The following is a 15,483-nucleotide window of genomic DNA, read 5'->3' as shown; positions in this document are numbered from 1 at the left end:
TCAAGAAACCAATGTGAAACATAGCTATGTCTGCACCCAGCACTGTGTTTATTCTAACCTAACATTTGTATATTGTAATTCCTTATCAGCTACTGGTATCAGATATTTCATTTGTTGCTTTGTGATGGGGTGAGCAACTGGTCCACCCACAGAATCTCACCCCACACACAGCCAACGGAAAGGTTTGGACCACACAGCTGCCTACTGTTAAGCCTTGGGGGAAGCACAGCACAAGTCGTCCGCCATTATGAATAAGCAACCAAACTGGGGCACGCTATGGCCTATCATGTCACACAAATTCATGTAGGGAGTGTTATTCAAAGGTTAAATAACCCTTATAAAGCCCTAGAACAGACCAAGGGTTATGCAAGGGTTGCTGAACCCTTCTCAACTGGGTCTGCACAAGCCTACCGCTGCAACAACACCCAGCTGGGGCTTACATAACGATCAATGGTTGCTTTGTCATGGTGTGCAACACAAGACATTGTTTTGCTGGTGGTTTTGCTATTTCCCTGGGCAATTTTTTGGAGGAGAGGATGGGACATCACCATTAGTGTATATTACTGTGGTCACAGGTACCGGACAGTACAGTGCTGGTGAGGGAGTGTCAAAGGTCCAACTGAAGAGCAGAACAGTTCAACAGCTGCTGCCCATGCCTCCTCCTTGTTCCTTCCCCTAAATGGAGGTCCCTGGATTGCTCTCTGGTCTGATGGTGTGGTTGCTAAATGCCAGGTTGCTCCCTTATCTGTGCTTTAATTACAGATGGGAAATTAAGACTTGAGAACCAGGAGGAATCAGTCTTTCCAGCTGAGGCCTCAACAGCTGACATAGCACCGGCATAGTCTAGAGAAAAAACAAAACCATTTTGCCTAATTTGCTTTGTATGAATTTGATAATTAAACAAATTCATAGAAAGCAAATTGTTACTCAGCTTTAAGAGTAATGTAGCTGGCATTCACCCCACAGTTCATCCAGAGAAAGGGGTAACAAAAGCCTCAGCTCAGGATCTGTTTCCTTCCAACCAACCAACCCACCTTTCCTTATGGACAAAGTTTATCACAGACTTTTTGCACCCATGAATCCTTTCGTGGGTGCAAGTTAGAGTTACAAATAATTTTGATTTTACTATTTGTATTTCGCCTGATTTGTTTATGCATTGTGTGTTTATATTCTACCTTTCAGAAAAAAGAATCCCAGGGTGGGTAACATTAAAATGTCCAACAATAAAGATGAAGATGATGATGCGAATCTAACAACAAATGGATCAAATAATAATCTACAGCACAGCTGATGAACCATAAACACTCAAGCAAACAAAGAGGTCTTACCTTGGCAGCAAAGTGACAGTAAGTTTGGCACTGGGAGTACCTCTTGGGAGAAGTGCTGCCATGGAGAAGCCTGCCTCATGTCACCACTTAATGCATTCCCCCAGTGGGGAAACAAGCCTAGCCTTCTCCACACATCAAAGAGGAAGGCTCCTGCAGATACGGGGCCCCCAAGTCATGTGGTTATCTAAAGGAACACCTCCTTCCACATGAGCCTGCCTGGACCTAAAGATCATCTGCAGAGGTCTGAAAGAGGTGAAGAGGCTGTAACGAGGAAGGGAACCTTTTCTGCTACAGTGACCCAATTATGGAACTCCCTCCCCAGAGAGGTGCACCTAGTGCCAACAGTTTATTCATTCTGGCACCAGGCCAAAACCTTTTATTTACCCAGTTTTAATACTGTTAAATGGAATTTTAATTATTTTAGCATCAAGTACTGGCACTAAGAAGTTTAATTGTTTTATTGTTGATTTTTTTAAAAATTGTAAACTGTCATGAGATTTTTAATGAATGACAGTATAGAAAAACTTCAAATAGGGCTTCACAGGTTAGCACCAGTACTTTCAACTCAGCCTGAAAACACAGAAGCAATGTTGTATTTGAACTCAATACAACATTGCTTGCGGCCTTTTTTTTGGCCAAAAGGTCACACAGAAACAAACAACATAACAACATAATGTAACATGACTGGTTCCCAGACAACAAGCAATCCTTATCTTCCAGAGAACACACACAATGCCCCCACTCAAAATTATAAGGTTCAAAAGAAAAGGTTTGTGGCTCTATTATTTTTCCTTTGGATATCAAAACAAGTTAGCAATGGTATGCACACACAGTTAAAGTGAGGGTTATCTTTGTAATGTATGGTTAAGCATTATAGTTGTATTATTAAAGAAGACGCAAGACATAAGGGGCAAATAAATCCACTAAAATACTTGGTTTATTCTACCATGTTTTGCAATAGCCACTGTTAATTTTATTATTAACAGGTGGTAGAATATTTTAACAAGACTCTAAAATTCTGTCTCTTCCCCCCCACAATGACATTTCAATAATCCCCGAACCCTTTAAAAGTGAGAGTAACACTGAGATCCTGTTAATTCTCAAAATAAATCTTTCCAAGCTTGCAAAGCTTTAGCAATTAATGTACCACAACATTTTGCTACTAATAATTTGGTATGGAAACTGAAGACACAGGTGTCATAGGGACAATGAGCAACTCCCAATGGCAGGCGTACTGTGTTGCTTGAGGAAATTGATCCAGAAACTGTGCAGGATTAAGCAGAAGAACTGACTTTCAAATAATAAAGAATGAAGTGTCACTCTTTAATCTGATTGCTGAACCTTCCCTGCTTTCACTGCAACAGTAGGTTTTGTAACATAGCAATTAAAGTGTTAGATGATGCCATTTTTGGCTTGTTGACAGGACATCATAAAATAAATATATAACAAATATATGGAGAAGAAACACAGAGAAGCATTTGCTGTCTGCTTAGAGGGCATGATCATGAAAGTGCTAAGAAATGAAAAACCACTCTCATGATCCAGTAATTTTAAAAATTCACACTCTACAGAGGACATCCAAAAGCAGCCTCTTCAGGTCTATTGCACTATAACTCCAAAACTGTTGTATTATCATGGTCATGAAGGCTGCCTGAGAACAATTATGAAGCCGAAGCATAAACAGTACACTATTCCTTGTACTACAATCAGCCTACATTATGGAAAATTCATCGCAAAGTTACTGTGCAGTGAATCACTATGTCCCTTCCATGACTGAGAACACCATGGCCATCTTCAAAGGCAGGGAGGCAAATGAATCCAAGTTTCCAGCGACTGCCCCGTTCCGCTTCATAAATAAACACTCATAACTGCCTAGACCTACCCAGTCTCCTCCCTACCCCACATCCACAGATTTGCAGAGTCCCTCGTTCTCGCATGACTGTCAATCGAGCATTCCCGGGGGAGGATTAAATATGAGTGATGATACATAAATGAAAGCTGCCCTGAAGGAAATTCTGCAGTGTGTCAGAGAACACTGACAGTCTGGAGGAGGACCGCTGTCATGGACTCCCTGTAGCAGCACTGCCTTGCCCACGCAGAAGCCGTCCCTGGCAGGGAGAGGGGACCACTGGCAGCCCACTCTGCAAATACTCATGCCTCTACAGACAGTGAAGCTGCAGAAAGGGGCATATTGCTACAGCTGTCACGGCTGACCCAATAAATGCCCAACTTCCTTCTCCTATGCTTGGATGATGCCTTCCAAGGACAGAAGCGGTGCAGAACAGAATACAACTGAAAATGTTTCTGCAGCACGATATTCCAGGTCGTAGTAAAGGAAAAGTGTGGGCTCTCATTACCACACCCAAAGAGGAAACTGCAGAGTTAAAAAGCAGCATTAAAAAACAGAAATGGGCTTGAGCGACTCCCCTATGAGGTGGGATTGTTTAGGTTAGTAAAAAGAGAAGATGTGATAAACGCATAGAAAAGTGAGCATGGCATGGAGAAAGAGGAGAGGCAGACATTGCTCCTCCCTGCATGGTCTCATGAAGCCGACTGGTGAGAGATTCAGAACAGGTAAAAAGAAGGGCTTCTTACACTACAGAATTCACTTCCACAAGATGTCGTGATAGCCACCAATTTGGATGGCTTTACAGGGGGACTGGACAAATTCATGGAGGGAGAAGGCTATCCATGGCGACTAGTCCTGATGGCTATATTCTGCCTCAACTATCAGAAGCGGCAGGCCGAGGTACATGAACTCCTGAGGGATCGAGGCAACAGGGACCTGCGGCACCCATGCCCTGTTCATGCGTTTCCTGTGAACAGCTGGTCGGCCACTGTGTGAACAGAATGCTGAGCTAGATGGCCCCTTGGCCTCTTAGGTCCACTGACATTTGTACCCAAGCACCCAGAAGCAGCCTTAACACTGTAACCATAACACTTTCCCTCCAGTAGATCAGCTCCTGGTACAGAACTTCTATTGTGCCACTGTTTTTCATCAACCCTGTTCTAGTGCATCCTCACATCCTGGGAGATCAGACATTCCCATCTGTAACCCTGACCTATGTCCCCATATTGAACTTCATGAATGGTCACTAAAAAGAACTTCAGTTATTATCACACTATGGCTAGTTGCCAGCTGAGACAGCTCTGGGCCATCTTAAGACCTAATGGATGCTGCTTTGCACAGAGGGACAGCTTTTTCCCAAGGTCACTGTTGCTTGTTATACACAGTATCTGCACAATATAGTGGTACATCCTCTCAAGGAATGCCTTTACCTACTTTTACTAGATAGTAAAGATGATTAGAGGGATTATTTTCCTCATCCGGTTTGGTGGCAAACCACAATGGAGCACTAAAAGCCGGCCTTGGCAGTTATAGGCAGCCTATAAATGTGTGTCTAAATAAATAAATGGGTCGCATTTACTTTATTTTTATGGTGAGTTTCACCTAAACAGAACAGAGAGTAGATAAACAGATAGCAGGGACACGCTGCAAGTTGTCTAGGAATGGACAGGATTGTCCCCAACATCTAACAAATTAATTGCAATTACCTACTTAACTATACAGAGTTTTAGAAAATTAAGGAAAGCAGTCTTACCGTGTTAAAATACATGTTTATTGCCTGGTTAAGCTTTGGTGCAAAGGGAAGGATCATGGAAGAGTACAGGCTACATTTCCCCCACAAATTCAAGTTTACACTGACATTTAAGGAAACAAGTAGTTTGGGTGATGTTTCTGTATGGTGGGTTTAAACATCTCCATGCATTAACTTCATTTAAAAGGGCTATTCTTTATTGCCAGTTGGCAATATGCTAAGCTTTGAAAATGATCATCTTCGGATTCTCAGCAATAACCTCTTAGTCAGTCATCCCAAGTTCCTTTACTTGAGTCTGGAAGTTGACAAGGAGCGGGCCGAATTTCTCCATGGGATTACAACAGTGGAATTAATATTCACTCATTTCAATTTCCTCTGCTAAGTCACCTCTGATGGGCTAGCAAGATATTGCCTGAAAATGAGAGTGGTCACAGATAGGTATAATAGTTTTCATTTACCATTTGAGGTGGGAGAAAAGGACAACTGGCACACCAAGGACATCAAGCCTCCCTGGGTGGTGTCTAAAAGGAGGGTAAGTTTGTTGCTGTTCCTGTGCCAACAGTGACTGGTGATATCCAAGAGGTTCTTCTGCCATGATTTTGGAGCTGGCTAATTCTAAGGCTGAGAATGCAGTGGAGCCATGCTAATGCAGGTGTACTGGCAGAGCAGGTGGAGGTACACTGCCACCATCCCTTGACTGCACATGGTTGCTGCATTTGCCTCCCAGCCCACTCTTCACCAGCAGCAAAATATGGCTCTGGATAACCTGCCAAACATCTGTGACCGTAGCCCTAATAGTAAATATGTGTACAGCATCTGTCAGCTGTAACAGCCAACCCAGTGCTCATCAAGAAGCTCCCAAGCAGAGCAAGACAGACATTATCATTTACTGAACTTTGCTCCCAGCTTCTGCCAGCAACAGCCTCATCATGTAGTCCAGGTAGAGATCCAGCATAAATTTGAAAAATGTCTTCTCCACACAACACAAATTCATTCGCTGACTCAGAATATGGTGATGGTCATTAGGTTAGATTGCTTTAAATGGAAATTTCACAAATTTATGGAGGAGGCAACCCAATGCTCTCCAGATGTTTTGGATTACAACTGCCATGAGCCCTGACCATGCTGGCAGGGACTTATGGGGATTGCATTCCAAAACATCTGGTATGTACCAGTTTGCCCACACCAACTACATAAAACCTCCAAGTTCAAAGGAAACTTGCCAAAGAACAGTATTACCTTCAATCCTTGTTTGTGAGTTTCCCAGAGGCCTTTATCTGACCACTGCTGGGAAGTTGGATGCTGGACTAGATGGACCTTTGGTCTGTTTCTTTTTGGAATGAAGCAGGCAAGAAAAATCTGTTACCCTTCTCTAGAAATATTACAGGACAGCTTTAAGCAGTTTATGATTTTCACAGCAGTCAGCTGTAGCAGGGAAAACAACCAAGGAGTTTTAAATTCTGCATGGGGAGGGGGGCTCTTTAAAACGTGCATACTTCACGATGCAATCAGTGCTGAGCATGGTCAACCTGAGTAGCATCTGCTGTTTTCTTCAACTAGTCTGCATGTTCAAGGTTTAACCTACCTTGAATCAGCTGCCTAGTGATTTGCTTCTTCTGTCCCCATTTTGCCTCCACTAACAGAATTTTATAGCTTTGATTTCTTGACAAACACAACCGGATTCCTGTTTCTTCTCTACTATTCTGGGACTACAAATCTTTTTTTCATTCCATGGAATCAACAATCTTAGGGGCCAGGAGCTATTTTAATAAGTCCAATCCAGTCTTCTGTAAACAAAAAACAAAGGAATTTATTCTGGCTGGATTAAAAGGAAGTCTTTTATAACAGGTGTTGATAAGATCAGAGCATGCTATCATTCAGACTCCTACGTACAAGTTAAGTGTGCAAATGGAAAAAATATTTTTCTCCTATGCAACAGAGAATGTTTTTCTTCTTTTCATACCTATCAATTAAAAATAACTATTTAAAATGTGTATCACACAAACCATTTTTCCAATTGCTAGACAAAGATTACCCTTTTCCTTTTCTTTACCCCTTTTTAACTACTCTTCTGGACATAGTATGGAACTCGCTTTTTAAAAAGTGAACTTGTTTCCTCACATGGCTGAAAAGTGACCCTAGACTTGCTCTGCATTGGATGGCTGACACCTCACCACTAATGGGAAGCTGCATGTAGCAAGAGCCAAGTCAGTTCCACTGTGCCCTGGCTGTACTAAAGGTGAGCCTTATCCAATGGGGCAGCCTCCAGGTATGCTTGCCTGCAACTCCCAGCATTCCCGAGTCAGCCAACATCCCCCAGTAGCCACCCACTATCCCTCTTTTTCTCCAAAGCTCAGATGATGATGATGATTTTTGATTTATATCCTGCCTTTTTCCTACAAAGGGCTCAAGGCAGCTTACATCATTCTCCTCCTCCATCTTATCCCCAAAACAACCACCCTGTGAGGTGGGTTGGGCTGAGAGTCTGTGACTGGCCCAAAGTCACCCAGTTGGCTCCATGGCTGAGCGGGGACTAGAACCCAGATCGTCTGAGTCCCAGTCACATGCTCTTAACCACTACAACAGCATGTAGAATAATGCTCATGTTACTCATCATCTTAACATGACAATTATTGAAGTGGCTGGTGGGCAGCAAAGCAGTTTCACCACTACTTTTGTACTCCTACTGAAACGTTTTTCTGGAGCAAGAATCCAGGGCTTAACTGGAAAAGCTCTAGAATGTGTGGCTGCAAAGGAAAGGCCATGTACCACAAGGACAGCAGCCAACATGGCTGTTTTTTCACTGTCAGGTTTCAACAGCCCTTCACTATATGAGTAGCAATTTCTTCCCTGCTCCTCCTTAAGTCAAATGGATTAAGTAATGGCATAGTAAAGCCCTACTTGGGATGAAGGGTACCAAATAGCACGGGCACTTTGATTCAGACCACCAAGCCAGAAAACGAAGTAGCCCAGTCAAGTATGAATTAGCTCTGTAAAAGTTTGGGTTTTATAAGTGAACCAGTGGGACCTCCGAGAAAAGTCCTGTAGTGTGGAACAAAGACTACACTGTGACTGTTTTTGGGTAGCCCTTATTTTTATTTCAAAAGCATATGAAGTAACTTGCAGTAAGTATTTACCTGATGAAACACTGCTAAACAAGCAATCTGCTATTGTATTAAAAAGGCAGTGTAAAGCCAGTCATGCCTAGAGTGTTAAGCTATCAAGAGCAGCAGAATCCATGTCTACCTCTTGCCACGTCAGCAATGATACTCCACTTAGTATCCCAATTGTGTTAACACAGCTTTGTAACTTATGACTTTGTCCTGAAGAGTAGTGGCTGTCCCTAGTTAAGCACAGAAGCAGAAAGCAAGAGAGCAGACCCACCTCAGAGCGCTTGAGGGGTCATTAGGCTACCAGAGAAGACATACTACACACAGATCCTCCACATTCACAGCTCAGTTAAAACCTAAGAAGGAACCAACTAACATCATAAGAAGTCTTTCGTATGGGTCTGACCATCCCCCTCCACAACAGCCCTTAGACCTAACAGAGGCAGAACAAAGGTACATACAGTACTCAGCCCGGTTGTTGGAACTGATGTAAGTTCATGGAGCACACCAGGCTGAGAAAGGCTAGGGTAAGTGAGCCAACAAAGCGGAATCAGTCCTTGGCCATAGACTGTAACTTCCACCATTCATAGTCAGCACAGCCACTGGAGTTGTAGTCAAATGCATCTGGATGGCAGCAGGGTGAAGACTGGATTAAAGATTTGGACTAGGAGCAGCCAGACCCAAGTTCAGATGCCACTTACCGGGAGACGTCCATGAGTTATTCTCTCTTTGTCTAATCTACTTCACAAAGTTTTTGAGAAGATAAAATGAAGGAACTGGGCCAATCTTGTAGGCTACACTGCAATCTTTGAGGGAAGGGCAGGACAGTAGTGTCATTACACCTTGTTGTGCTGCTCTGGCAGTGCACATGAGGTTACTCCTATTTGTAATTCTCAAGCAAAGCTGCAGGATGGGCTACTTTACAGCTGAACTGAGATTTGAAGCTAGGCCTCCCCACTGGTTTAAGACCAACATCTGTTTAATACACCCGACTGCCTCTAGATGGTAACCATCAGTCCAGCTGAACTCAATTGCAATTCGTGCCAGACAGGCATAAAAGGGACCATGCCTCAACACCACAGAGAATATGTTATGCATGGGCCCAGGTTGACCGCTGGTTTTCCCAGTCAAGTCTGATGAGAAAGCAGGGCTAACTCTGCTTGAGATCAAGCTTCAATAGACCAAGTGTCTACTTGCAAAGATACTTTATGGCAATAGGCCTCCTTGCTCTTGCAAGGGAATGTGGTGATTATATAGTTTTTAAGTTTTATGATTCTTTAGAAGGATTAGATCAAAGTTAAGAGGTGTGGCAACAGAGGAAGTCCAACCAATGGCTCAGTCAGAGAAGATCTTATCTATGCTAGTCAATGGGAGCAAGCAAGAATTGCAGCTTGAAAATAAGGTGTGTGTGGGGGGAGGAGAATAGATCTACATTAAAGGTATAGAACATGCATTCCAACCTACTGCCATGCAGCCCCCAGCCTTTCTGTGAATACCACCATGTTCTCTGCCACCAAAACTACCAAATGAAGTGCAAGTAGTAGCAGTAACAAAAAATCATGCCAATTTTTTTAACTCCATCAAAAGCTGGAGTGAAGTTAGAAGTCTTTTCTTTTAGTTAACCTACATGAAACCTGGGCTGTAGAATGCCAGCTGAGAATATTAGTGTTAATTAATCCATATAATATTCTTCTGCTCTCATGGTGGGACTGGGATTCACAGTAGGTTAGCAGATATCAGTGCTTACTCACCCTGAAACCAATGCTTGGCTACCACCCAGCCATAATCTGTAGGCCCCAGTCTGGGAACTAACCTACCTCAGTAAGACAACAACAAAGGATATGTGCCAGTGATTTGATTCAGATTAAAATGGCATCTTATGTTTATATCTCCTAAACCACCAAAAGGAAAAAAACAGACTGGTCAGCCCCCAAAGATGGTACCTCAGCTGAGTTTCTAGCAACCTTTTTCCTAAAATTATTTAACAGAGCTTGAATTAACAAGCTTACTGTCAAACTCTACATGAGCCATTATAGCAAATGAATTACAGTAATCATCCACTTTGGCACTGAGGCAGCAGGACCACCACTGTCTGGAGGCGGCCGAAAAATGGCTCACATATTCACTACAGGCATCATTCCAAGTCTAAAGAGCAATTTTAAACTATTAAAAAACAGTAATAGCTAATTGCTCACAATTAACCAAATGCTGAAATACATTTCAATAGAAGTCAAATATGCCCATTTAAAAAAGAAAAGTACACAGTTTTAGACTTGCTCTGGAACTAGTCTAATTAGGTACTACTTAATAATCCCAAGACTCTTTGAAGGAAACATAAATACATCACAGTATTTCATCACTCTCTGGAATGATGTCAAGAGTAGTTATGCAAAACATAGGTTTGGTCTTAAAAAGTCATTGTTCAGGTAATATCCCCGAGGGATACTAGAGTAAATGATAGACTGTAAGAGAAAAGCAAGCTGAGTATTATGCAGATCGATCTGAACCTTCTGCAAAGCCATCTCCACCCCAACATGTTGCCCATTCCCTCCCTTCCTCAAATGCAGCCCAGATTTCTCCCCTGGAATTAATTCCTCTGCATGACATACATGCACAGCACTTTGACAGCACCACACTCAGGCTCTGGATCTTAGCAGGATGCAGTGCATTCACTTCAAACACGAATGTGCAATACTGCCTTTCAATTATTCAGACGGACAGTTTTCACTGTCATCTGTAAGAATGAAGAAACAGCAGGCTGGATCAGACCAAAGGCCCACTGGGTGCAGCATTTTAGTTGCACACAGGCTAAATGCTGCTTGTGGGAAACGCGTGTGCAAGACACGCGTGCAGGAAGATCCTCCAAGTCATGTGCCAAACACCTGGTGTTCAACTGTTTATTGCCCCTAATGCTGCAGGCAATACATAGCCATCACAATGTTGCATCCCATGCTACAGAACAGCAGCATCCTGCAGTGTCAATGAGCCACAACTAGCTACAGTGCCTCTTTGTCACACTCAGGTTTGTTTTATTATACCCCACCTTTTTCCTTCCAAGAAACTCAAGCCGGCTTACATCATTCTTCTCCTCCTGTTCTTAATCTTATCCTCACAACAACAACCCAGTGTGAGAGCCAGTGTGGTGTAGTGGTTAAGAACATGAGACTGGGACTCAAAGGATCTGGGTTCTAGTCCCCGCTCAGCCATGGAGCCAACTAGGTGACTTTGGGCCAGTCACAGACTCTCAGCCCAACCTACCTCACAGGGTTGTTGTTGTGGGGATAAGATAGAGAAGGAGATGTAAGCTGCCTTGAGCCCTTTGTAGGAAAAAGGCAGGATATAAATCAAAAAATAAATAAAATAAAATAAACCCTGTGGGGTAGGTTGGGCTGAGAGCCTGTGACTGTCCCAAAGTCAGCCAATGAGCTCCAGAGTAGGGATTAGAACCCAGACTGCCTGAGTCCCAGGCTTGAAATCTTAACCACCACCCCATATGTGACATGCAAGATGGCCCTTTCCCAGCCATGCCACTTGAGAGATCCTTTTTCACTGACATCATCAAGAATTGAAGGCAGAAGCTGAAACAGCTAGTTAAATCTTTTAAAATTTAAATATATAATAAGTGGACAATGCCATCAGCATACACAGGACTTAACAGAGTTCAAGGGAACAGCTCTCTGCCCAAAAGAGCTTACAATCTAAAATCTGACAAGGGGGAAAACAGCCTTCCTCCAATTTCATCTCCTCTTGTAGTGCTGGCTGAACATGATAGAAGTTGGAGCCCAGAACAACTGGAGGGCACCAGGTTGGCTAAGGTTGCACAAGAGGAAGGGGAGAGAAGGATGTGGCTGCAAAGATAATTGGAGATGTGATAAGCAGGTGTTTCAGCTCCACATGGCTTAGGGTGCAATCAGCTGCACTACAGGCTGAGTTACAGGAAGACGCAATAGCTAGGAATTTGTGCGAAAGGTCTGACAGCATTAAAGGGTTTTGAGGAAGAAGAGAAGAAAGAGAGGGTACACTGCACAGGTATTTTGGGAGGTGCACGTCTTTTAAACAACGCTTAACTCTTTTTTTTTTTTTACTTTGCCATGTCCTCCAAGTGAGTATGAGTCATTTCCCATCAGCTTTTTCTTTTGACTTAGGGATATTCCATTTTTACAAGCACAGGGACAGAGTGGAAGTAATCTATTTCTTTGGGGGTGGGGGTTAAGCTTCATGGCAAATCAATGGAACTTCCCATTTTTATGCTAGCTCTGATCGAGTGAATGGAAAGGTACTCGGCCTCCATCCATCAGTCAGAAAGCCAACAATGGCTAGTTGTTTGTGGCTTTTCCTCAGAACACGTGAACCACCACCAACAATTAGCTGCAACAGTTGTTTGTGCAATTTGTGATGTTGTTGTTGTTTTGGCTTCTTTTCTGTGAGGGTGCAAAATGCTAGTAGTTTTGGGTATGCCATACACAAATAAGGAATGATGCCAATCAACCTAAGAAGGAAGCGTCTTTATGAAAGCTTCGACAAGTCATGTTGCTTCTATTCAGCTGAGAAGGAGACTCTCCTCCTGAAATGAAAAGCCACTCTGAATTAGTAGATACAAAATGCTTGCTCATGTTGAAGGCCAAAATTAGTTAAGTGTACCAGTAAACCTATAGTATGCATCATGACACATTTCTTCACAACCCTTACAAAAGTCCCACAAGCACAGGTCATCATTTCCATTAGGAAACAAACACATGATTGAGATGCACTACACAATCTAAATGAGTCTGATGATTCTACTGGATTTGGACACCAGCTACATCCCACACATTATTCAGTCCATGACTTCAGATCTGCAGCAGACACTCTCAAAACCATCTGCAAGGTCACTTTGCACTGGCCTGACCTTATAGCTTCCAGCACACACTCAAATGCCTCTGGACCCAGCCATTTGCAGCAAGATTTTAAGAGATAAGCAGAGGCTGAAACTCCCCAGAGGCAGTCAACTGAAGCCTCTAAAATAGCAGAGAGCACCAACTGTCAGTGTTTCCATCTCCTTGCAACAGGGATATTCTGAAGAGGCTTCCAAGAGAAGGGCACTGAAAAAGCCCAGAGGAAATCCCAAAATTTTGGAAATTCTGTCAGTTTTGCAATTTCCAGATAGCTCTTTAAAAACCAGACCAAACCAAGCTTTCTATCCTGTTCCTATGTTAAGAAAGCTCAGAACAACTTATATGGGACTCCCAGTGGGGTCTCATCTGTAAAATAACCAGGTCAAGATCCCAGTACAGCAGGTACCAAAATCCATTCTGAACACTTATAGTTAGCCTTGTTCCTCTATCAATGCTCTGGAATAGAAACTGCTTCTAGTCCTCTTATTCCCTCCAGTTAGATTTTACAAGTGTTACCATTTCCACCCTCGTAGTTCATTAACTTACAGCTTTATCAAGGTGGGAGTGAAGGAATGTTTCCACAAGAAGACTAACAGATATTAACAGTTATGAGTCAACCTCCCTGAGCCACTGAATACTTACATCACTCTTTCTGAACTTTGCTTTCAAGCTCTTCATGTTTATTCCATTCAAGCTTCCAAACTGTAGATGTCTTCAACACCTAAACAAAAAGAAAGTGGAAAAATATATGTATTAAGTTTTCAGCGATGTTTCATCTAAATTCAGTAGGTACTTATCCCATCCTTTTAAGTTGGAGCACAGAATTTTGGACAAAATCTATTGTTCCCCAATATTTTTGAGATTTACGAATGAAGTAGCATGAATTCCTAACAAGATTTATTTATTTCTACACAACCAATTAGCCTGAACTCCAAGTAGTTCAAAAAAACAAAGCAAAATATAAGAGCATAGTAAGTAGAATATGTTTAAAACAGAATAAAATCAAAGTAAAAAGATAAGAGCCAGCAACAGTACAAAGGTTTAATAATGCACTAACACTTTAAGAAAACCTCAAGGACTAAAATAATTGTAGAAAATAAAAAGGCATTTACACTAAAGTAAAAAGATCACAATGTAGATACAAGGTGAACCTCTCTGGGGTGACTATTCCACAATCAATGTCATCCAGATGTGCTGGCCTACAAATCTCATCACTGCAAGTCACAATGATGGGCATTATAGTCCTATGCCTCTGAATAGTGCTGGGTTGGGGAACGATGCCCATGGAATGCAATAAAAGGACAGTACCATACAGATGTATTTCAGGCAGAGACATGGTTGAAAATAGTATCATGCACATGTATATAATATATCCAGGTTTGCTACTAAGTATTAACTGGATAAGAAGATTCAACTACACTGGGTCTTTGGTGAGCTTATTTTATGATGGATGTCTTCATGTCCACAGTTTAGAGGAACTGTAAGAAATGCAGTTTATTAAATATGCCTCCCTCACAACACAACAGTAACCTTACACAGTATGCCTGAAGCAAAGACAGCACCTTTGTGGAGTCAGAAGCGAGGATTATGCATACACAAGCTTTGTGTAAATGTAACATGACTATAGCTGTATGCCAAAAGAATCAAATGGTTGCACAACCTTGCAAATGCTTTTACTAAGAGGTTATTCCTGTTCTTCCATCAAAAAATGAAATCCTGCATTGTTAAGCATACCAAAACCGATCAAGTACTACTTGGCAAGGAAAAATCACATTAATGAAGACAATTCAATGAAACTAAATACCCAGTAAGTTTTTGTTTTTGTTCTTTTCAAGTGACCTCTAAGAAAGGGAGAGAACATAAATGTATGGACACTAGTTGTGTGACATTCTAAGATTTTGATGCAGCAAGCAGGAGTATTTGGCTGTTCTAAGAATAAAGAACAAGTGTAGACTGAATCTCTGAGCCAATTTGCATATATATCACTAGATCACTGAATACGCAAGGTGACAACAGGAGGACAAATTGAATGCAGCTCGGAGGTGGAGCTAACCTGCAATGGCCTAATCACTCTGCAAAAGGAATCACTTCTGGATGCCAAGCGTAGAACATTTATGCTTTCTTAAGCTCTATTTTGGTTGCCATAGGCGACAAGGAACTGCATGCAGGTGAGTGAGCAGCCAGCAAGCAGAGGGGGAATGAGATACTCTGTGTTCTCTGACATCCCACCAGGTTCCTACCATGGATGCTAAAAAGGGACATGGGAAATTGCCTTACATCTGGTCAAACTATCTGTCCATCTAAGCTCAGTATTTTCTACTCCAGCCTTTCATAACCTTGTGCCCTTTGGATGCGATGGGCTACAACTCCAATCATCCCCAGCCAGCTTGGGGAAGGCTGGTCTACTGGGAGTAGCAGAGGTTCCCCAGTAGATCAGTTAGGGTTGGCTAGGGCTGCTTCATGAAATCTTTTCCAAAGGAAGATATCAGGGACTGAACTAGGCAGCTTCTGCAAGCAGAGCACATGCCTGTCCACTAAAATAGAGCATACTGGGGGGGGGGGGGGGGGGGGG

At 42.5% G+C, this 15,483-nt stretch overlaps 1 protein-coding gene across 4 annotated transcripts in view; it reads right to left on the bottom strand.

Moving 5' to 3' along the window:
* Positions 1–15,483, bottom strand: part of RAI14 (retinoic acid induced 14) — a 98,716-nt gene that overhangs the window by 70,885 nt on the left and 12,348 nt on the right. For all 4 annotated transcript variants that reach the window (XM_044431557.1, XM_044431556.1, XM_044431558.1 and 1 more), the window contains exon 2: positions 13,554–13,632. In XM_044431557.1, the coding sequence (XP_044287492.1) occupies positions 13,554–13,589 (36 nt within the window). In that variant the 5' untranslated portion in view covers positions 13,590–13,632. The remainder of the gene's footprint in view (positions 1–13,553; positions 13,633–15,483) is intronic.

Source organism: Varanus komodoensis, unplaced genomic scaffold, assembly GCF_004798865.1.
Source record: "Varanus komodoensis strain SLA01 unplaced genomic scaffold, ASM479886v1 scaffold22, whole genome shotgun sequence".
In the NCBI taxonomy this organism is placed as follows: domain Eukaryota; kingdom Metazoa; phylum Chordata; class Lepidosauria; order Squamata; family Varanidae; genus Varanus; species Varanus komodoensis.
This window is presented reverse-complemented; position numbering and strand designations above follow the sequence as displayed.